The 21628-nt window shown below is 41.0% G+C and overlaps 2 protein-coding genes across 11 annotated transcripts; one reads left to right on the forward strand and one right to left on the reverse strand.

The window, feature by feature from the left end:
* Positions 1 to 24: 24 nt before the first annotated feature.
* Positions 25 to 8710, reverse strand: rin1a (Ras and Rab interactor 1a). Of its 2 annotated transcripts, XM_027023852.2 has the most exons (12): positions 8571 to 8710; positions 5773 to 5961; positions 5379 to 5493; positions 5134 to 5206; positions 4943 to 5034; positions 4194 to 4385; positions 3823 to 4031; positions 3123 to 3633; positions 2672 to 2980; positions 2347 to 2478; positions 1898 to 2061; positions 25 to 1755 (listed from the first exon to the last, which is right to left on the reverse strand). In XM_027023852.2, exons 2-12 carry the CDS (start codon positions 5959 to 5961, stop codon positions 1441 to 1443), a joined length of 2301 nt encoding a protein of 766 aa, XP_026879653.2. In that variant the 5' UTR covers positions 8571 to 8710; the 3' UTR covers positions 25 to 1440. The 2 variants fall into 2 exon arrangements, with proteins under 2 accessions (XP_026879653.2, XP_026879652.2); XM_027023851.2 differs by having other exon boundaries at positions 3823 to 4385.
* A 1854-nt stretch (positions 8711 to 10564) lies between these two features.
* Positions 10565 to 21517, forward strand: rbm14a (RNA binding motif protein 14a). 9 transcript variants are annotated; one of them, XR_003411569.2, is made up of 7 exons: positions 10565 to 10745; positions 14050 to 14133; positions 15054 to 15416; positions 15587 to 16454; positions 16994 to 17191; positions 19387 to 20769; positions 20862 to 21517. XR_003411569.2 is itself a non-coding variant. In XM_027023856.2 (6 exons), exons 2-6 carry the CDS (start codon positions 14076 to 14078, stop codon positions 19481 to 19483), a joined length of 1584 nt encoding a protein of 527 aa, XP_026879657.1. In that variant the 5' UTR covers positions 10565 to 10745; positions 14050 to 14075; the 3' UTR covers positions 19484 to 21517. The 9 variants fall into 9 exon arrangements, 5 of the variants coding, with proteins under 5 accessions (XP_026879657.1, XP_026879660.1, XP_026879658.1 ...); XR_003411570.2 differs by having other exon boundaries at positions 20886 to 21517; XR_003411567.2 differs by having other exon boundaries at positions 19387 to 20107; positions 20627 to 21517.
* The last annotated feature ends 111 nt before the right edge of the window (positions 21518 to 21628 follow it).

Here is a 21628-nt window from a genome sequence, read left to right on the forward strand (position 1 = left end):
AATTATGAACATAGCTTGAGCAATTGAGGGTTAAGGCCCTTACGCAGAGGTCCAACAGTGGCACCTTGTCATTAGTGGGGCTTGAACTGGCAACTTTCTGATTGCTAATCACATACCTTAACCATTAAGATACCACTGCCTTTAGACCTTATTGCCATCAATCTGTTACCAGATTTGTCTCGAAAGCTTACAGGCATCTCAAAAGCATCCATTCACACCATAATACATAATGCTATTCTAAGCGTCGTATACACTCTGCCTTGTACTCCTGCAGTACACATTTTAGTGTTTCCCTGACTGAAGGGCTTGTTAATCAGTCAATGAACTGGGAGCAGGTCAGGTGAGCTGGGAGCAAGATGCACACTAAAACGTATAATATAAAGTATTTAGATCAGTATTGTAAAGAGCTGTACTATGTCATATAGAGTAACTACAACTATTAGTAACTACTATAGCGTTATCAACATAAAGTCAATTGTACACAGACTCTAGTATTATTACAGCATAATGAATTTAGGTCTCCATTTCCAACTGTTGGAGGTTAGTCTGTTGATGTATGACTGCAGAAACACTCAGTACTAAATATAATATACAATGAAATGTGACAGCTGTGACCTTATTATTACATAAAAACAAAATATTCACATTTAGCATCCAGTGACCCATGAATAAATTGTTTGAGATATTGTTCAGCCGAGACATTTATAACGAGTCTACTCGGAGTGTCGGGCTGTTTAACACAGATTCTCCAAGTCATGTGGACCCTTTTTAAAAGCTGAATATTATCAATTATGGTCATCAAAGGAGGGCACACAAATTTCCCTGACAATTTCCTTATTCATCAGGTTTATCTTTGGTGTATTTGTATGAATAAACTTATGTCTGGTTGGAGGGTGTGTGAATTTGAGCATATTTCAACAACCTGGGAATTGCTTGGTTTATAATTAGATTATTCAAATTGTTAGCAATAACATCACTGATATCAGAAATGTCATGAAAAAAAGGAAATAACACCAGTAATAATAATAATAATTATTATTATTATTATTAATAGTAATGGGAGTTCTAGTACTAAAATGTGATTTCAGATATTCAATATGTATAATTTGTATATGTTAATTGGACTTTGCAGACTATAATTTTAATAATTATGACTTCAACTGAGTATGAACAAACACCAAGTTTCTACTTTCTCTTTTTTTCTGTGAATTTACTTCCTTCAGTTCATCTTCCAATTCGACTATGTCTAATCTGCTAAATGCCTTTTATTGGTTTATTAGTGCTACACTTGCATGAATTGGAGCATGTTTAATGCAAGCACTGTATGTGAGGTCAATTCTGGGCCCTTTGCAAATTATATGTAAGTGAAGAAACAGGGCATGTTTTTCAGGGTGGTCAAATCTGTGCTGATTTGTTTGCAATGCTGATGAATAAGGACTATTACGAGGCTTCCGCAGAAAGGTCCAAAGCGCCTCCCCTGGTCAACTTGCGGGACTTCATATCCGGACCCGAGCACTGGTAGATGAAGGGAGCACTTGTGGTGCCCAGGCTCTGGAGATCCTGAATGTAAGCAGTGGGAGGCAGTGGCTCCAGCTCTCCATCCCTTCTCCAGTACAGGCTGTACTCCTCTGGCTGGTTCACCCCAAACTTCACCGCACAGAGCTGTGCCAAAGTCTCAGCACTGGTCCCAGCCTTCCACTGCAAAGTCTTCATTAGGCTGCACTCTCCGTCTTGGAACACCACCTTTACAAAGTTCTGTAGTACACAAAAAGAGTAATTCCTTGTTATAATGTGTTTTATACTTGTAGTTCAAATTTTCTTTTCTACCTGGTCTAATTCATCATTCAAAAATTGAGTCATTTTTGTTTACTGTACCAAAGTAGAGCTAGAGAGTGACCTGTTGCAGAAGGTCTTTGTGGCTCTTGTTGTCAGTCCTTCGGCGGTGGCTCCAGTTCTTCAGCGATTCCCTGACCTCCTGGGTGAGTGCAGTAGGGGCCACAGCTTCAGGCAGGCTCTGGATAAAGCTGAGGCTGGCATAAACACTGGTCAGATAGTATCCACCTAACAGAAAGGCAAGATGTTAGTAATGGACTGAACATAAAATGTATACAAATGACTTTAACACTTTAGATTGTCAACTGTGGTTAGACTCTAACTGAACTTGTAGAGTTCATTTGTGCTAATAAAAAGTACACTTTGTAATGCCCCTTTTCAATGTCAATGCACAGGACTCTGCCTGTGGTGCCCCTGCAGTACACACTGTAGTGTTTCCCTGATTGAAGGGCTAAAGTGTTTTAAATGCAAACCATGTGCAATTTTTTTTAGCTTTATAATGTGAACCTGTACCTTCTCCTGTAAGCCAAGAGGTGTCTAGCAGTTCCATCATGTATTCCACCTCCACAGAGAGCTCAGGCATGTTGCACTGAACTATTACATAGGAAAGAGCTGGCAAGAAGTCATCTGCTCCAAATTCTTGCCCTGTTTCAAGGAGAAAACAACTATGAATGTTATATAATTACAGAAATGTGCTTTGGTCATTCTCAGTATGCTTGCTAAATCTAAGCAATGGGATTTTTCAATATGAAGTTTTATGTATCTGTTTGGTCCATTAAGTGTATATTTTAACAGCTTAATAAGATCTGAGTGTTTATGGATTTAAAGGAATGCTTACCTGCGTTGTTCTTCATGGCTTTATATATAAGCTTGCAGATCTGCAGCAGCAAATGTAACTTGTCGATGGGTGAATAGGCACGTCGCACGAGAGACATCTTCCGCCTTAACTTATCAATGCCCTGGGTGTCTGGCACAGTAACCTGCACCCCAAAGAGGTCGCATGGTGATGCCTTTCTGGCTCTTTGCATGCTCTCAGCAATTCTCTTAGAACAGCCGTCTCGCTCGTGCAAGACGTGCAGTGCTTCATCAATCTGTCTTTTCAGAGGCTTTAGCACGCAGCGGAACAGGGCTTTTTCCAGTGTCTGATCTGCAACCATAAACATATTTATCAGTGCTTTTGTTGAGGAGCCTCACATTATGCTTCATTTTAAAATTAGCACTGGGTTTATTGAACGCAATTCAAGGCAGAATGTAAAATCTATCCCGTCTCAGAATCTTTTTATTTATACCTTTCTCATCTTCAGGTACTAGCATGTCAATTGGGGGTTCAAGCTCTCCACACTCCAGGAGGAAAACCTTAGCCTGGCTAATGAAGATACGCATGCCCTGCAGAAGCTCCACAGAGGACGTCAAGAACTGTGGCTTCAGCACCTCCCTCTGCTGCCTCAGGAAGTCCTGCACCAGTGTCCCGAAGGCCATCCGTCTATCGCGGGAAAGGTCCTCCACCAGGCGTGCGACTCGCTTCCCCGGCACAAAGAAGGACACGAAGGCGGCGCTCATCTTGCGCAGGGCGGAGGCTGACTGGCGAGGAAGACATAGGGAGGCCACGGTAGGGTTGCTGGTGCCCCGGGTCAGGGGAGGCCTCTCAGGACCCTCCTCTGCCTCGTCAAGGCTGCTGAGGGAGCTGCTGCTCTCCAGCTCGCTGAGGGACGGGATACGCTGCTGTTCCATTACCAGCCCTATCTCCTCATCCTCATCCTCATCCTGCTGTTCTCTCACCACCGAGACGTTCTGACGAGCCTACACATGTATATGCAAGAATATTAAATAATAACAACAAACCATGCAGATTCTTGTGGTGCAAGAATTCTGGTTAGGGAAGAACAAGTATTCATAGATTCGTTTTATACAGCAGTAGGCGTGTTGAGTGCTGGTAGCTGTTTTTGTGCACGGGAAACTGTGTGACTAATAGTACAGACATAGTTCTACCTGCTGAAGGGCTTTGGGCAGCTGGTAGTCGTCCTCCTCCACAGTAGGAGAAAGGGTGGGCATGACTATGGTAGAGGCCTTCTTTGGTAGAGTGACACAGGGCTGCAGATAGTCTGAAACTGCACCCAGAGCTTCTGGCTTCTCCGTAGGTTCCACCTCAGCGGTGCTAACCACTTCGGCATGCTGCAGATTCTTTCCTTTAACCTTGGCTTTGGCCAGCAGTGGTGGAGGTGGTGGTGGGGAGACAGGAGGTGACAGTGAGCTAGTGTTCTCGGTGGAGACGCGAACTTTTACACTGCGCTTGAAATGATGGCGCTTGTGCATGGCCGGGTGGTCTTGCAAGAATAGTGGGTTGATGAAACACAACGCACCCTGCCCTGCCCCCATATCCAGCTCAGAGGGACTTCGTGTGCGAAGCTGACAGAACTCCTGGAACAAGGCTGAGCTCTCGCTAATAGACATGGCACAGTCTGGTAGGGTAGATTTTTGGAGAAGGGATCCATCAGCTACTGGTGGAGGACCATTACGAGGACCACGAAAGTTCAACTGAGAGCTCCAGAACTCTATAAAACATGGCAAGGAGTCATTTAAATATGTTACAGATCAGTGTATAATTCTGCAACCACTATTGTTACCATAGACCATGATGTAGCATTAGTTAGTTTAAGCAATTTTGTGAAACGAAGACTCCTGTGAACAGCTTTATGAGCATAATCTTAAATATATCTTTTTAAATTTTTTTTTTATATAAATGTTCTTAATTGCAATTCCCTTTTTTGCAAACCTATTAAATATTTTTCATGAGACAGTGATGTTTTAAATAGAAAATTTTGTACAATTTTGGAGAAACTTTTTAAAAAATATTGCAACTTTAAAAACTTATAAGGTCAGCTATGCAAATTTGTAATTTAGTTTTCTAGTTAAGAAGGAAAAAAATTCTCTCATAAAGAGACACCTTTTCTTAATTGCAAAGTAAGAATAAATGAGCACTGAAGATGTTTCACTTCTGTGGATCCAAACATACAAACCAGGGTAGCCAGGTTAATGAAACTGAGAATCTACAGAGTATCAATGAGCTGAATTTCAATAGTGTGTATACATCAATACAACTTGCACTTACCCACACCCATATGAGAGATGGATTCTAGCTGTTTGTGGGAGGAAGCCTTGGCTATAGCCTCTGGTAACTCCAGAGTGAAAGGAAGAACATCCCTAAAGTGTGAGACATTTGACCACAAAACTCACTTAAACAATGAAACAATTAAAAAAAAAATATTGAATGATATCTGTCAGCAATGAGCTGAGTCATACCGACTGACACAGTAGAAGGCAATGAGTCTGCAGAGATCTGGGAAACTTATGGCCGAAGTCTCCAAGGAGAAGGCTGGGGGGGGGGTTATAGGGAGACCACTGGTGAATGCCTGCATTTATAACAATGTAATTGCTCTCTCGTTCATTTTTTCCCCTCTAATACACTTAACATATGTAAGGACAGGAATATTTCTTCTACCTTTTTTTAAATCTTTTTTTGCATCTTGTCATTCCTTATTACTCACTTGAGTCTTTCTCTCGGATAACAAACTGCTTGACAAACGATGGCACACTTTCATCGGCTAGCCTGACACATAGCATTTTTTTCTGGGATGTGTTTGACTTTCGCACCAGGAAGGTCTAGAAAATGCAGAGCATACAACATGTTGCGTTTTGGGGATACAGTTTGAACAATTCTGAAAGAAATAATTTTGTGTGTTTTGGGGTTTTCTCCAGTAGTTAATAGCTTATAGTTGTTCCCAGTTCCCAGTATTTGTGAGTCACAGAGACATTTTCTTTAAAGCACATTGTCAGTTACAGTAACTTTTTGAAATACAGCATTACTGGAATTACTTCACTGACAGTATTTGTATTTGAGTAGTTTACACCAGTATGAATTTGTAAGTGGGTTCCTCTCACCCCTGGAGGTTCACGCTGTAGGATGTGCAGGGCTGTGGCAGAGTTGATGGACAGCTGCAGCCATACTGGGTATGTGAGCAGCAGGCGATCCAACACACTAATGCTCTTCAGGGAGCCTCGCTGTGGACATACCCGCTTCTCCCCCACTGGGTGGGGGTCCGGATAATCATACACAGGGTCTTCCTGCATCTAGGGCACATACAGACACATACATGCACTACACTTGAGCAGATGCAAAATTGGAAGCATTATGTCACAAGAGAATCGTCCTTATTTAAAGTTCAATGTATCTTAACATCCAAATATTCACAGCACAGAGTGGAAGAATACTACACAGAGTACTTACAGTGCCAACTCTTATACTCATTCTTGCACTAAACAATTTAGTTTTCACATCCTCTCTTTCTCATATATTTCTTCTTGTCATTTCTCATCTTCTGTTTTCCTGGAATTAATATTTTTCACAAGCATGTGCCTTATTTCTCCAGCTGACCTGTGGGAAACTCCCCTAGGGCCTTGTTCCTCCTCATCATGTGAAAGCTTTGTCATAGTCTGACTTACTCCATAACTGTCCTACGTTTGCTTCTTTGAACCCAACATTTCTGTTTTTGACCACCACACATCTTTTTAGATTATTTATACTATGTTAGGGTCTTAAATTTGACTGAAAAACAAAGTTCGATCCCTCGGTGATGTAACTTCCTGCATATTATGCTGCTTTTCTTTAATTTAGCCCAATCTGTGCTGTGACAGCTACCTCTTGCTTGGCATAAAGTGTTCTTTTTTTTTTGTTGGCATAAAATATTGAACTTTTAAAAACTTGTTTTTGAAATTAGGTTTGCATTTATGTCAAACTGAAGTCTTGCATTCTTCCCCTTTGGGAGTAAGATTTCCTGGTGGGATGTGAAATCAGCCCTTTCCAGTCAAAAGTCATAGTCATATGTAAGCTAATTCTATTAATTCTTCATGTATTACTTGCTCAGAGTTTTTCTGGGATGGAGCTGCATCTTACTATAATCAGATTTGCATATGGATATATTAATTGTCTTTTTAATTCTGTCTTTTTAAATTTTTTTTTCCATATTTCAGAGCCAAACCATAAGTACTATGGCTAGGTCCACTAAAAAGTGTTCGCAGCCACATATAACCTAATCCTTAGAAGAAAACGGACTATTATTGACAATGTTTCATATAAATGTAATAATGATCCTAGCTCATATTCATCTATTGATGGTACATGCAACTTGCTAAAACAGCATGTTTCTCTGGCCTTGCATTAAAATATCAACAATACCCATTAAACCAGTAAGTGACAGAAAACTTGATTAAAAGTATTAGATCAGCATTCAGCTTTGGTGCTGGTACATGGAAATGATCACAATTTATTATGTCTATCTTTTCTGTAAACCATCTTCCTCCTAAATAGCTCCTAATTGTAACAGAACAGAAAGATGTAGCCTTGTATTAATTTTGCAAGGCTTATTTTTAGTTTCAACTTTTTTGAGGGTGCAGATTGGCTGGTTTTCAATATTACAATTTTAGGAAACCCTTGGCATAGCTTAACTCTGAGTGGGCTGGCAAAGAATACTCTCTGTTAGCAGCAGATGGCTGCTATAGCAACAGTGGCCCACACAGCCTACTGAACATTCCCACCCACTGACACAGCTTGTTTTTTTTTAGGAATGACCTGAAACTTTCAAACACTTTATATTCATCCACAATGTAGTATTTGGATGAGATATTTTTCATTGTAAGAGCTTGTGGAATGCTACAAGGGTGGTTTAAAGAGATATTAAAAATAAAGAAATGTTCTTCTTTTAAAAATGTTTAAAGTGATATAAACTTTTGCCATGAATAATACAACATAGACATAGAATGATACAGTACATTGCCTTCTCTTCTTGTGCATATAAAATCCATTTTTTCATATATAGTATATAATGGGGGGGGGGGGGGGGGGCATCATGCAGAGAGATTATAGAGTGACTCTTCAGGTAGGCGGGGCAGACCACAGCTCTAATCATGAGGTGTGTACATGAGCCCAGCAAGTCCAGGCTTGATGACGGGAGAGATTTTAAATATGTGCTTGGGAGGCATGGGCATTATTTTTGTAAGAGGTGTTTTGGGAAAGAAAAAAACAATTATGCAACTGTTTGCAGTGCTGTTAACCTGTTAACTCAATGTTAGGAATGGTACTATGTTCTGAATCTGTAGGTCCTTACATTAGTGCACGGCTAAGGCTAAGTTATACAAGCTATGATAAAATAGGTTTATAAATAGTATATAAACACTGATTACTGATTAACAATTAAGGGCTTTTTAAAAGGGTTTTGTTATTAATACTGGGGTACAGTTGAATTTGTTAAAAATATATAATACTTTTCAAATTACTTTATCCGAGCTTTGCAATCATGTGTTTGTATCTGTTTTTTTTTTTAAAAACTCCAATAAAGTAATAACTGTAAATATGATCTGAGCAAAAGCAACTTTACAATTCTCTGTCAGTTGCTACAAATCATGAAACTGCGCTAACCCGTTTTGCAACCGAGTGTAGTTGTAAAAGAGAAAGACGAGAACAGCAAGAAAATCTTACAACTTCAGTCCCCTGCAATGTCCTGCTTCTTTAACTTAGTCCAACGTGTTAATTCCCGGAGGTAGTATTTAACCAGAAGTGACATGCCATAACACACGTTGTGCAAGAATTAACATCGTGCAGGTAAGTAACCAGAAGACTTTGGCATATTTTACGACACCACTCCAGAGACACGGATAGCATTCAAAAGAAAGTGGCGACTTACCTTACAGCTTTCACGATTTCTCAAAAATTCAGAAGCCTACACACTACTTCGTGACAGGGAGCTGTCAAATTCTTTGAAATATACTGCCCATCTGGATATTGAAAAAATTCTAAAATGGTAGTTTTGTTCATAGGGGAAATCTACAGGTTATTTCCTCTTCCACGTGTTTGAAAAGATGCCGTCCAGCCCTCTCCTGAAGTACATGTGCAACTATGATTCAGGGATTATTCACATTCTGTCTTCTTATGCGTGTTTTCCATTTGCGTGTATTGTCAATGTGGAAGCCAAGTTTGTCTTTCTAAATACGTTTGCGCATGCGTTCGTTTAAACCTGGAAGGTACACCTATATAGTCCTGCGCTTATATAAGTGAATTTACGCAATGGGAATTGCTGAAAATGACTTACGGATTGCGGATCAAAATACTGACTACCATCATGGACACCATTTACGATACGAAGCCTGTGGGAATTCGTGTCATCTTCTAATGCGCATTTGCTCGTTATCTTAACAGAAGCAACTAGTCGTTTGTTTGCATTATTTGTTTGAGTGTTGTTGTTTTTTTTTGTATGGTAATTGTCCTTTACCTGCTAGATTTAAACAAATGATTAAAGTAAACCAGCACATTAGCTAGTAGTCAGAACGTCACCAGCTTCACCACGGAAACGCAACATTCCCAAACACTGGAGAGGAAAGGATCTGGAAAGGAACAGGCGAATCGCATGGAAAAAGTTAAATATGTATAAAAGACATTTATTAAAGATTGTTACAATTTTAAATAGTCAAATATCAAGGTTCAGAAACAGAGTAAAATATGTTTAAATTTAGCATTAGTATAGAGGAGAGGAGTAAGACAGAACAAACAAAATCAAGAACAAATATAGCCGCAAGCGGCAATTCCGGGTCCAAGCACTGTCTCGCCAGTCTGACATGAAGCAACGTGGACGCAGAAACCATCCGCCATGGACATTCTGACTTTGTGCACTATTTCATGAATATGCCGTGAAAAGGTGGTTGAAGTTAGATGACAGTGAAATAAAGTGTTTAAATGAACTGGAAATGTGATTGAGGAGCTTGCTAAGTTAATAAAAATGTATAGACACAGACATATACACGTATAGATTGGGATATCCCCTGCCCTCCAGCCAGTCATTAAAGGTTTTAAAATGTATACAATAGCAGTCTGCATATAATGTGAGAAGCTGGTGATTGAGTTTTCTTTCTAAAATTGAACTGTACAGTACTGCTATATTGTTTGTTGCACCACACTGCAAGTTGTGGATGCCTTAGAACCAGTGTTAATGTATGGAATTAACTTCCAGTAACAGTTACAACTGGTTACTTGTGACGGGACTGAGAGAAAGATATGTGCATGTGTCTGATTACATCACATTTGTGAATGTTTTGTGAAAACACCCTATGTACTCCTTTTTTGACGTAGCCAATTGTATGCAAGGTGATCACTCACTACATTAGCTATGTCACATTTATGTCATTCTTGTTAACTCTTCAGATTGTTGCTAAATGATCAAATGGATTATGTACAAATTAGATATTTTTAACAAAAGGAGTACAAATTTAAACTGCATGGTTCAATCTACAAGAGACTTCAGATACATGTTCACAAAAAACTTCCTGAAGCACTCCAGTACATCTGGTTTGTATGACAATATATGATACAGTATAACAGTTAATCCTAATATGCAAACTAGGGGGAGGATCCAGATGGTCTGACCTGCCCCACTGGAGACCTCTGGAGCGCAGACAAAGACCAGAGTTGTATTACAGAAATTTCACAGAATCCTTCATAATAAAGGTCATAATAGAGAATGTTCATATGTCTTTTATAAGCTGTCACAACCTTTACAGAATCCTTCTATTATTACGTCGTGTGTGCGTTCGTGTGTGTGGAGTCTGCTTGTGTTCCATTCCAGATCCAGTTCCAAATTCCACTACTGAGTTTCAGGTTTGCAGCCAATCATGGGACAAGACTCCGCCCACCCTGATGTGGAATAAAAGAAAGAGGAAGGTTGGTGAAGGGAAAGCAGTGAGAGTGCTCTGGACATGGTTGTTTGATAGGTGACATTTGACCTGCTGTATGACTTTGCCATAATAGTTAGTTTGCAGCTGTACACTTGTACATATTCCACTTTGCTCCTTTTGTTGTCTGTTCATTGGTAAGTAGGGAGTGACTGCCGTTTTGTTTGGTGTGTGAGTTTCATCTGTGTTTTCCACTTGTGTGTGTAGGTTTATTGGCTTCTGTTTCCAGTGTGGATTTGTTTGTTAATTTGGCTCGGGTCACTCCTGATGTGTTGCACTCTCTTGTTTGTGTGTGTGTGTGTGTGTGGTTCTGTCCCCCCCCCTTGTGGTTGGGGCATGTTTGTGCTGTTTGTACTGGCTATTGTGTGTTATGGCTGCCACATTTGATTTGTCTCTTATTTTATTTTATTTTTTTTTCTCTATTTGTCTGTCTATTGAGCAATTGAAAAACAGCTCTTTTGTTGGTGGCTGATTTATATAATGTGGTGGTGAGATCATTGAATTCCAGTGGCTGGCCCAGAACTGGAGCAGCACTTTGGAATCTTGGCCCTTTCTCCTCGGTCTGTGCTTGCCCTTGGCCAGAGCCTTTCCTCAGCTTCCCCACCCAGGCTTCATTTTCTCTCTGTTCCCCTCCCAGTTCACCTGCAGCAGGTGTCTCTCTCTCTCTCTCTCTCTCTCTCTCTCTCTCACACACACACACACACACACACACACACACACACACGCATGCACGTGCAGAGAGTCTCGTTCTCCCTCTTCCCTTTATTTCTCTCTTGCTCTCTTTTGAACCAGCGAGCAGTCGTGTGGTGCAGTAGCAGTGTTTGGGTTCTATGCCTCGTTGGAGCACGGTATGAGGAAGTTGGGTGTCTCCAACAGAGCATCTGTTCACCTGCAGACGTACTTCAATGCTAATGGTCTGGCTTTCATCTGCACGCTGGTGATGGGGGACACCACTCTACTGGAAGCTCAACTGGCTGAGGACAACCAGCTGCAGGAGGCATCATGACCCCGAAGTTCACTGCCCTTCGCCAGCACCCCAAACTTGCCCTGCTTGGCCTGAATGAAGAGCCCCTCAACCTCTTCACTCTGAGAGCAAGGGAAGTGGAGAAGGGGGGGAAAAACAAAATTGGAGACAGACAGTTACCTCAGTATTGCTATCCTGATGATGTTTACAGTGAAGCCAAAGGCTTTGTTTAGATGAGGTGGAGGTATGGAATAGAGGGAAATGTAGAACAGGTGGAAGGAGTAGGTGTTGGGAAGCCTAAAAAAAGTTTATTGTGTGTGTGTGTGTGTGTGTGTGTGTGTGTGTGTGTGTGTGTGTGTATTTGATTATTTGGTGCTGGTATAAAAAGCTAAGGAGGCCTGTGTTGATTGAGATACTATGACTACAAGTATTGCATACCCTGTGAATGTTTACAATTTACAAACTGGTGTGTTCAGCCCATAATCTTCTGAATCTGATATTACATGTCTATAAATTTCTGTGATGTTATCTACTTTTCCTAAATTCTGCCCATTTTATGTTTTGAAACACAAGGCATGTGAATAAATGCAAAATGGGTAATTGTGTACTGTAGAGCTTCCTGATGTCATGAGTGGCTCAAACTCTGCAGGCAACATCAGACTCTCATTGTATGTATGTATGTATGTATGTATGTATGTATGTAAATTTCTGTGTTGATGTGACATGCTGATATTTAGGTATGAAAACACAAGGCTCACGATTATAAGCAAAATGTGTAATTCTGCACTGTAGAGCCTCCTGGCAACTGCTTTGCCACAAACTTTGCAGTTTTCCTCAGAATGGTAGAATTTCTGGTCAAAATCAGACAAACTATGGTAGCAGTTCAGTGATATGACTTTTAAAAAGTGATACTGGTACCCCTTTGATTGAAAAAGGGTCATAATTTAGTTTCAAACTCAAGATTATTTCAAGACCTCATTTGATGTGATTGAAGGACAGTCCTAGGGCTAGTTTGAAATGTGTAAATTTTATGCTATTAATTAATGTGACAAAGCTAAACAGGTTGAAAAGCACTTGTAACTGCAAAGTTCTTGGACTCGTGCAAATATTTATTTGAGTCCAAGATTGTGTTTCCAAATTTAACTATGTAGGAAATATACTGGATTTTCTAGTATAGCATGCCCCAGGGGCTAGTTCTGTTGAAACTTGACTGTCTTAGAGATTGCATACGTGACCATATCATTCAAGTTTGATGTGGCTTGACCATATAGATTGCTAAACTTGTTAAATGTGTACTGAATGCTGATTGGTTGATAGGTTTAGGTCCTGCTCCATACTTGCACATAGATGCTGTGTACCAAGTTTCGCATTAATTGGACAGTCGGGGTATGGGAGTTTCTTGCCTGTTATAGCACCACCTAGTTACGTAGGTGTGCCAAAATGGTTGACTTGCCCCATACCCGTTTGGGATACATGTCTGTAACGTTTAGTCTCATTGAAATTGTTTGGGAGGTGCTTATGTTCAGCTTTTGTAGTAGAATCCTTGCCCCTTGATTTGATTGGCATGTGGAAACTATACAGTGTAGAAATGTCCAGTTTTGGTAATTACTAAACTGCAGACACTTGTGAATGTCTGGATTGTGTATGTTTTGTAAAAATCCTAGGATTAGTTCATGCTCAAAAATGTTTGTGACTTTCAATATTATGCAAATTATCTCAAAATCTAAGTGGGCTGAGCTTATGGGTTCTTGAGGGTTTTTTTGGAGACTGGAAGAAAATTAATGACTGGAAAAAATAATTTTGTCTGTATGACATAAAGAGTAATGAACTGGAAGGCGTTTGAGTGCGCTGTAGCGCCACCTGTAGTCCAATCTGGCTGGCGTCTTGCGCCTGTGTAGCGGGAGGGACTACTACCTATTGACCAAGTTTCATGGCTGCAGGACTTGTAGAGCCGAAGAAAAATCCTGACAAAAACAAAAGGGTTCTAAGCACTTTTATTATTATTATTTTTTATTATTATTATAGAATATATTATTAGAACTAGAATATTATTACCAGATGACACTTTAACATACAGCTGTATGCGAAGGAGCACGTCCATAAAGGACGGTATTAAATGTAATTAGCAAAAAATATCCATGGATGTTTCGCCATTATGTGACAACATTATTTTATTTGTCTTCTGAAGTAACTTTGTCCTAGATAACCACATTAGAGTGTTGCCTTTCTACGAGTATGTGGACAATTCGGTAGACCTCACTTTAACCTCACTTTCTGATGTACAGAAAGAATTAGAGCGTTGAAAAGAAAGGTAGCGATGAAAGAATACAAAATCACCACGCTACTAAGAAGATCTCAAAAGGATATCGAAACACGTATAAAAAAAGCATAAAATATGGGATAAACGCCTTCAGCTAATAGGAATGAAAATTTACCTATCTTACAGTGCTCGACCTGATCGGACCTTTTGTTTACAGCGTTACTTGGTGCAACACGGACACGTATGAAGAGCAACATCCGTCAGCCGGATATGGGATATGAAGAATTTCATACCGCGTTAGGTAAGATGGTGGCTAGTCAGCTAGCATGCTGCTGTCGTATTTGTGATGTTATGTAATATTGCGGGTTAATCTCTGTTTATATTTTGTCTTTTGTGACTTCTATAAATATTATATATAGCGTAAGTGTCATTCTTAGTGTGCAGGTAGTTTATTTTGTCATATTTTCCTTGGTAGTAGTTTGCTTGAAATGCTACCCATTGCTAGCAGCCCGCCGCGCGTCGACCGTCTCGTTGTGCGGGGCTGGTATTTAGCTAGCTAGCTAACAATTAGCCTTTTTAGCTAATGTTTACGGTTTGACGTACTAAATGATTTTGGCTTATTTCCAGCAATTTCTACATAGACGAGGAATGATTATAAGTTTATAAACATATAAACAACAAATTTAACCGCCAGTGTCACGAAGCTGTACCGCGAAATTTGTAAGACATCCAGCTAGCTAGCTAGTTCGTTTTAAAATGGCTATTTGGCCAGATTATCGATGTCACACTATCTTGTAGTTAGCAGTAATGCGTGTTAAATCAGCGTCATCATTTAGCTAACCTAGCCACCTCGTGGAACAAGTTCACTGGTTGGCTCGTTCTAAATATTTCATGATTATCCATTCTTACTGAGAAGCAACTAAGTCGCTCCATATTTACCCCGTTGAAGCGTACCGTATTCCTTTGTGTCGAAATGCGAGATTCCTGCATTTTCAAGTGTATTGAAAGTATCTTCAAGATATTAAAAATTGCTTTACTTGTAGGCTGTAGGATTCCAACGAAACAATGTATTTTTTTTCTTCACCATAGCTTTTTGTCTACTGCTCTTTAGTGTGTTTAACGGAAATGCCAGACCCATTCATTTATTTTAATACCTTGTTGAATTAACTCAAAGTTTGTCTGCAAAGAAGTAGAAAATTAAACTTGTTCTTTGTTTTCTAGGTTCTTCAGGTGCAATGGACAACAGCAGCGCGGTGAAGCTTTTTGTAGGGAATCTGGCGTTGGAAACAACTCAAGATGACCTAATAGCCCTTTTTTCCCCTTACGGAGAAGTGGAGACGATTACTGTACTGAGACAGTTTGCCTTTGTCCATCTGCAAGGAGAAGGGGCTGCTGACCGTGCCATTCGTGATCTGAATGGTCGAGAGTTTCATGGCCGCAACCTTGTAGTTGAAGAGTCCCGAGGCAGACCCCTAAACTCCATCAAAGTATTTGTGGGGAACCTCAGTGCTATGTGCACAACTGACGACCTGCACGAACTGTTCTCTCGTTTTGGCAAAGTCTTGGAGTGTGACAAAGTAAAAAGTATGCTTTTTTAAAAAAAAAAAAACTTTTGCTGCTTTCTTGTTCTTAATCTAATTAAAAATGCAAAAAAAAATTCGTTTGTGGTGTCATCTAAATGTTGATCTTATATAATGCGTTCAGTCTGTTGTTCTCTTTAATATTGTGATTTGTTTCCTTCTTTGCTGTTGCAGCCAAGCTCTCTTCCTCAGCAGGCTATGCTTTTGTGCACATGGAGCGTAAAGAGGATGCAGAGAAAGCCATCGAGGCCCTCCATGGGACCTCCTTCAAGGGCCGTCCACTTTCTGTGGAACTCTCAAAGGTTCAGCAGACCAAACCTGCAGCTGCCTCCAAGGTGCCCTGTGCGCGGTGTGGGGCGCAGGGCCACTTTGCTGGAGAGTGCCCTACCAGGCCGCCCATGGAGCACCACCAAAGTCAGGCAGCTGTGCTGGCTGCGGCTGCAGCTGCAGCTGCTGGACTTCCCATCCAAGTTCAGCAATGTGTGCACAACTCTTTCTTCAACACCACAAGCTCAGACCCGACATACACAGCGCTGAAGGGCCTGACTGAAGCCAGTGGGTCAGGAGGCAAACCGGTGAGTGCCGCAGTCTACGGTGCACTGGCGAGCCAGGTGTATGGTGCTGTCGCTGACCAGGTGTACGGCTCATCGGGCAGTCAGGCTACAGACACCCCTGCCTACCCTCCCGCGGTAGAGGTGGGCACCGCGGGCACTGCACCGGTGGATCCTGCCTATGGTGCAAATTCCACCCTGTATGCCAGCCCTGCCTATGGGGCCATCGGAGGAGCAGAGGCTGACCCCCAGGCCATCTTTGAAGCTGCTCGGGCACGCTTTATTGAGCAGGGCCAACAAGTGCTGGCAGAGCAGCAGGCTATTACCAAATCTGACCGGGATCGAAGCCCGGTGAGGCGCTCAGCCCCTCTGCTGCCTGACCCAGTTCCACAGCCCATCTCCCAGGCAAGGACCAAGCGCCGCGCCCTGCTCCCCACCCCGCCAGGCGGACCAGAACTGCCCACACCTAAAGATGGCGACCCCATTTCAAGGTAACATACAAAGAACAAGCCAGGGGATGCACTGCAAGACTTAAGAACTGATTGACATATCGCATCATCATACACTATATGGAATTTCAGTCATAACAATTTTAATTGTGTAGAAAAAAACCTATTTTAAAAAAAAAAAAACCTTTTAGTTTAGCTCTGATGAACAGCTTCAAGTACCATTTAAGGTACTCTACATTCTTGGTATACAATTGTTGATTCTAGCTATTCTCACACAGTTTCAGCTAAAACTTTCAAGTTCAGAGGAAACTGACCAACAGTCAGTCTCTCTCTCTCTCTCTCTCTCTCTCTCTCTCTCCTCTCTCTCTCTAGATAGATAGATAGATAGATAGATTAATTTTATATATATCTATTTGATGTGGCAATTACAGCTTTCTAGAAAGTTTTTCAAGATGGGCAAATTGGGACCGAAACTGATACAAAAACTACACCCAAGCACAACTTGTCTTAGCTTTCAAGAACAATAAGCCAAATGGATCTAGTCCTTATCTAAACACCCTACTTGTGTGTCTTTTCACTAGATGCTATGCAGAGTATGTTCAGCAGTACCAACAATACCAACAGTACCATCAATACCATCAGTATCAACAGTACCAGTACAACTACTATCCACCACCGCCACCCCCACCACCCCCGATGCCTGTCATGCCCATACCGCCTTCAGGACCGATGGATGCCCAACAATTAGCCGCCCCTGGAACCACCACGTCTCCAAGAGCGTATGAGCCGCCTCCAACACACAAGGAGCCCCTTCTCCGCCATCCTGATTACTCCCACCTCCACACGCCAGAGCCCCCTTACCGATAGCCCCCACCACCTCACATGTGAGAGTGTGTGTGTGTGTGTATGAAAGAGAGAGAGAGAGAGAGAGAGTGTAAAGTGTGTGTGTGTGTGTGTGTGTGTGTGTGTGTGTGTGTGTGTGTGTGTGTGTGTGTGTGTGTGTGTGTGTGGCAGAGAATGCTGAAATTGTGTGGGTCCTGTATTATAACAGTGCTGAGGAATTTGAAGAAAGGGCTGCATTGAATATTTACATCAAACGTGTTCGTTTTACAGGTTTGATCGGGGTCAGAAATTCCCTAGTGTACCAGGCATCGCAGGTGTTTAAAGTCAGTAGCTTAACACCTTGGTTCCAGTTTTTCATTTAACAATCAAAATTCTTTGATTCAGGCCCATGTAACTTAAATCTAATTTTCTTACAGTTAAAGCACTTTTTCCTGTCTTGTTCAATTTGGTATCGGCCCCTGTCAGATGATTGTGCCTTGTGAAATTGTTTTGTAATGAAAATTCTACAAATCTGTTTTAAGGTCTACAGATTAGTCACAGTTTTTAAGATAAGAAGCTAGGTTTTTTTTTTTTCTTTGATACCCCAGGGAGGATTTGGCTCATGGAAATGCCTTCAGAGCCTGCTTGCAGTAGCTAATGTCTGTATTTATCCTCTAACAATCCAACAATTGTAGCAGGAAGGCAGTAATGAAAATTGAGTTTAGAGTGCTAAGAGGACCTGTGTGAATGGTTGTGTGTCTGTATGTCTGTGTCTGACTGGCTATGCCTAAATGTTGATAGAAAACATCTTGACTTGCGACAGAGCCACACACCGTATCATACACCTGTTTCCTTCTGTTCTAAATGGGTCGGATTTGGCTTTGAGCAGAGACATCAGTATCAGCAAAATAACACAATTCTGCTTTAAGGAACTCAAGTCTTTTTCAGCCCTTTAGGCGCCGCCTTTCTAGGGCAGATGGCGAGACTTCTGCTCTGAGCATGAACCTGAGCTCTGGTTTTAAAGTCACCCGTTGGAATGAGGCTAGGCCGCAAAATGGATGGCTAGTGGATGTTAGTTTACCTAGCATTCATCAGCAAAAGGGACAAACTTTTCACCATCAATAGATAGATATACTCAGACTTCATACTCAATTGTTTTCTTTCTGTTATTTCCATATCTTTATTGACTGGTTGGTTGGAGATGCTGTTTATGAATAAGCAAAACAATTGGTTGTATAGCCTGCAGATAGCAACTATGCATGCTTTGCAGGTCTTTAGAGGAATTGTCTGCCATTCATAGCCTTGTATCCTTCTCTTACATGGACAAAGTACTGTGGTTATTCAGAGAGATAGTGGTGATTAATCTCTCGAATGACATGACCCTTTTCTCTCTTTCAAAAACAGCAAAGAGTTCTTTTTTTTTTTTCTTTTTGTATTTGAGAGCAGCCTTGTGAAATCAAAGTTTGTTTCCCTCCGATCTCTCTATCCTCCACATTTATATTCACAGTGAATTTTAGTCACCAGTGTTTTGGCTGAGCACATTTAGTTGATTTCTTGATTCTGGAGTTGTAAGGTCTATTGCATTAGGCCTCCAGGTGACTTGAGTTTGAGAATAAAAGACAGTGAAGACTAAGTATCTCATGTACTTTTGTTTAAAACACTTGATCTGTTATAATCTTATTTGGCAAAGGTTCTAGGCAGTTTGAATTAAACTTGATTTTTATCTAAAATTATAAACCCAGTGTGTGTGACATGCAACTAGAGGCAGGGTTCTTCTGCTTTCAAGTGATGTTCCTTAAGTAATACACCTAACGATACTTGCTTTCATTTAATTAAGTTGCCAATTTTACTTAAACTAGTGTAAGGAGTCTACATAAGGTTTTCATAACATCTGATGTAATATTTCAAGATATGCTTATGCCAGCTACCAACTCTGATTTACCTCAATGAAGTGTACACCATGCAAACGAGTTCATAGGTCACTATTGTATGGTTGTGGGCACAGATGTTATGGAGGTTGTGTAGAATTCCTTCATTATCTTTTATTGAAACCAGTAAATGATTGTAATCAAAGCATGGCACAGAACTTTATTTTACTTTTTTCATTTTCTTTTTTTCTTTTCTTAATGATATTATGTCCTCTTTCCTTTAGAATGAACCACAGACTGCCTTCAGTCTTTCATTCCAACGCTGAGAGATGGTGGGGTACATGCACAAACATACATACACAACCAAAACAATGTCCTTGACCCCTAGAGGCCTGGATACACTAAACTGTCTTTGGTGAAGTGCAAATGTGCTATTATTTTATGGGGAATCTCTGCTGTCTTGTGATGGAAATGACCTGGAAGATCAGGGACTTGTTAGGGAGCTTGCATTAGCATTTAAGGGGTCTGACAAGTTGGCAATAAGAGTCAAGAAAATGTCTCTAGAGATCCTGTTATTACCATTTGTCTTTGCAGTGTGTCGTGAGGTGAATTGGATGCTGTTCTGCGTATGTTTTTTCAAGACTTCTGATGATAAACTCGTCATGTATCCAGGCCCTAAAGTTTGCTGATGGTAGAGCTGTCTTCTAGTGTTCTGTGTCCCCACTCATAACTATGGTAGAGTGGAGATGGGAGGGTGGCGGGGGGTGTAGCTCCTCACAGTGCACCAGGGCTCTACACATGTGACTCCACACCTAATCGCTACATGTCTGTAATGTTATTTCAAATAGTGCATGACTCTTGTTACTCTTACTGCTCTTCCAGCCACGTTTTCCCTTTTCGCTAACTACAGCTAAAATGGCTCCCGGGCCTCAGGACGCCAGGTTGCACATGACGGGGGGAAGAGAATTAGAGTCCCACAGTGGCACGGACGCACTCCCCACTAAGGTAAAGCCCTCTGCCCCCGATCACGCCTGCACCTCGACAGTACACGTGCCCTCAGTGATCCTACTGCAACTGTTGGAAACCTGCAGCTCAGATCCAACTTCTGAGGCTGAAAACCCTAAATCTAACCCAGTTGTAGAACTGTAGCAGTGCCACTGCTCAGGGTTAATCAAAGTGATGGCTTGCAGAAGCAGAGGAACCCAGTCCTTCAGCTCAGGCACACAAGTACCCCACATGGTCTTGGTTTGTTGTCTGCAAGTTTTTATTTTTGTTTGTTTTGTTTCCCCCCCGCCTTATTCTATTGCTTGAAAAGTGAAAACCCTCATGGTTCACCCTGAAGATCAGCTATGAGACCATATTGTATAGCGAAAAATCTTTGGGCTTTGGTGGCGCGTTTTTTGTTTTATTTTTTTTTGGTGTATTTTTCCTTTCTCACAAATGTTATTGGTGGGAACGTTTGAGGCTAGGGAAATTGTGGACTTGTTGCCTTGGCTTGTTCTATGGCATTTGGTCTTTTTGAAGCATTTCCAGTAAGACGAGACAAGACGTGCACTCGCGCTCAAAACTGAGGCGCCCCGGCTGTGCTTTGAACCGTTACGAAGACAGCATAGCTGTAAGGGCGCAGTGCTGTTGGAAAGGCGAGAGGTAGGGCCGTCGCCTGGTAGGTGAGTAACCAGTGCGTCGCTGTCCCACTCAAACCTATTCCTCCCTTCGGACCCCAACAATATACCTACCCCTATCACTCTCATCTTTTAAGATCCTGTACATCTACACTTTGTAGCCCAAGGAGAAATGTGCTTTCTCAGTTCTACACAAAGCATCCAGAACCAGGACTGGTTAAAAGGAGTTGCTGGAGTTCAACTGTATCATGACTTCCAAGAACTTTTTTTTTTTTAATATAAAAGATGTTGGACTATCAATTGATGGAGGTCTGTGGAATTTAATCTGAAAGTTCTTCGGTGTCTGATGCTCTTATCATTTTTGCCAGTCTTAAAATGCGTATCACTAAACAGTCCACCCCACACCCTCTCAGTTCACAAAATAAAACAAATTCCAACCGATTTAATAGTAAAACACAATTTTCACTTTAAACTCTAGTTCAGGCTTATGGTCTCTCTGACCATGCTGTAGCTGAGGTTGAACATCATCTTGTTCACTAATACTGTGTCACTGAATCAACGTGCTTCATCTGAGTTTGGGTTGAAAAAATTGATATTGCTTATGATTAATTTAGATCAGGAAATAATGATTCAGGGAAATTGCAGTAGTTGAATAAAATGTTATCACTTTCGTTAGGCTTTGTTTACTGCTTTTGCTGCTGTCCTTTCCTTGTTTTTTCATGTTTTATTGTTTCAATTGTTTTGTAGGCCTGTTCTGATATTGTAAAATTAAATAAATGATTTTCAGCATTCAGTGTTGGTGCTTCAGTGGGTTTATATATCGATGTATTTTTATTTATTTATTTTTTAACCTAAATAATGGTTTAACTGCGTCAAATCTGTAATTTTTAAAGAAATCTCAAAG

Source organism: Electrophorus electricus, chromosome 6, assembly GCF_013358815.1.
Source record: "Electrophorus electricus isolate fEleEle1 chromosome 6, fEleEle1.pri, whole genome shotgun sequence".
NCBI lineage: Eukaryota > Metazoa > Chordata > Actinopteri > Gymnotiformes > Gymnotidae > Electrophorus > Electrophorus electricus.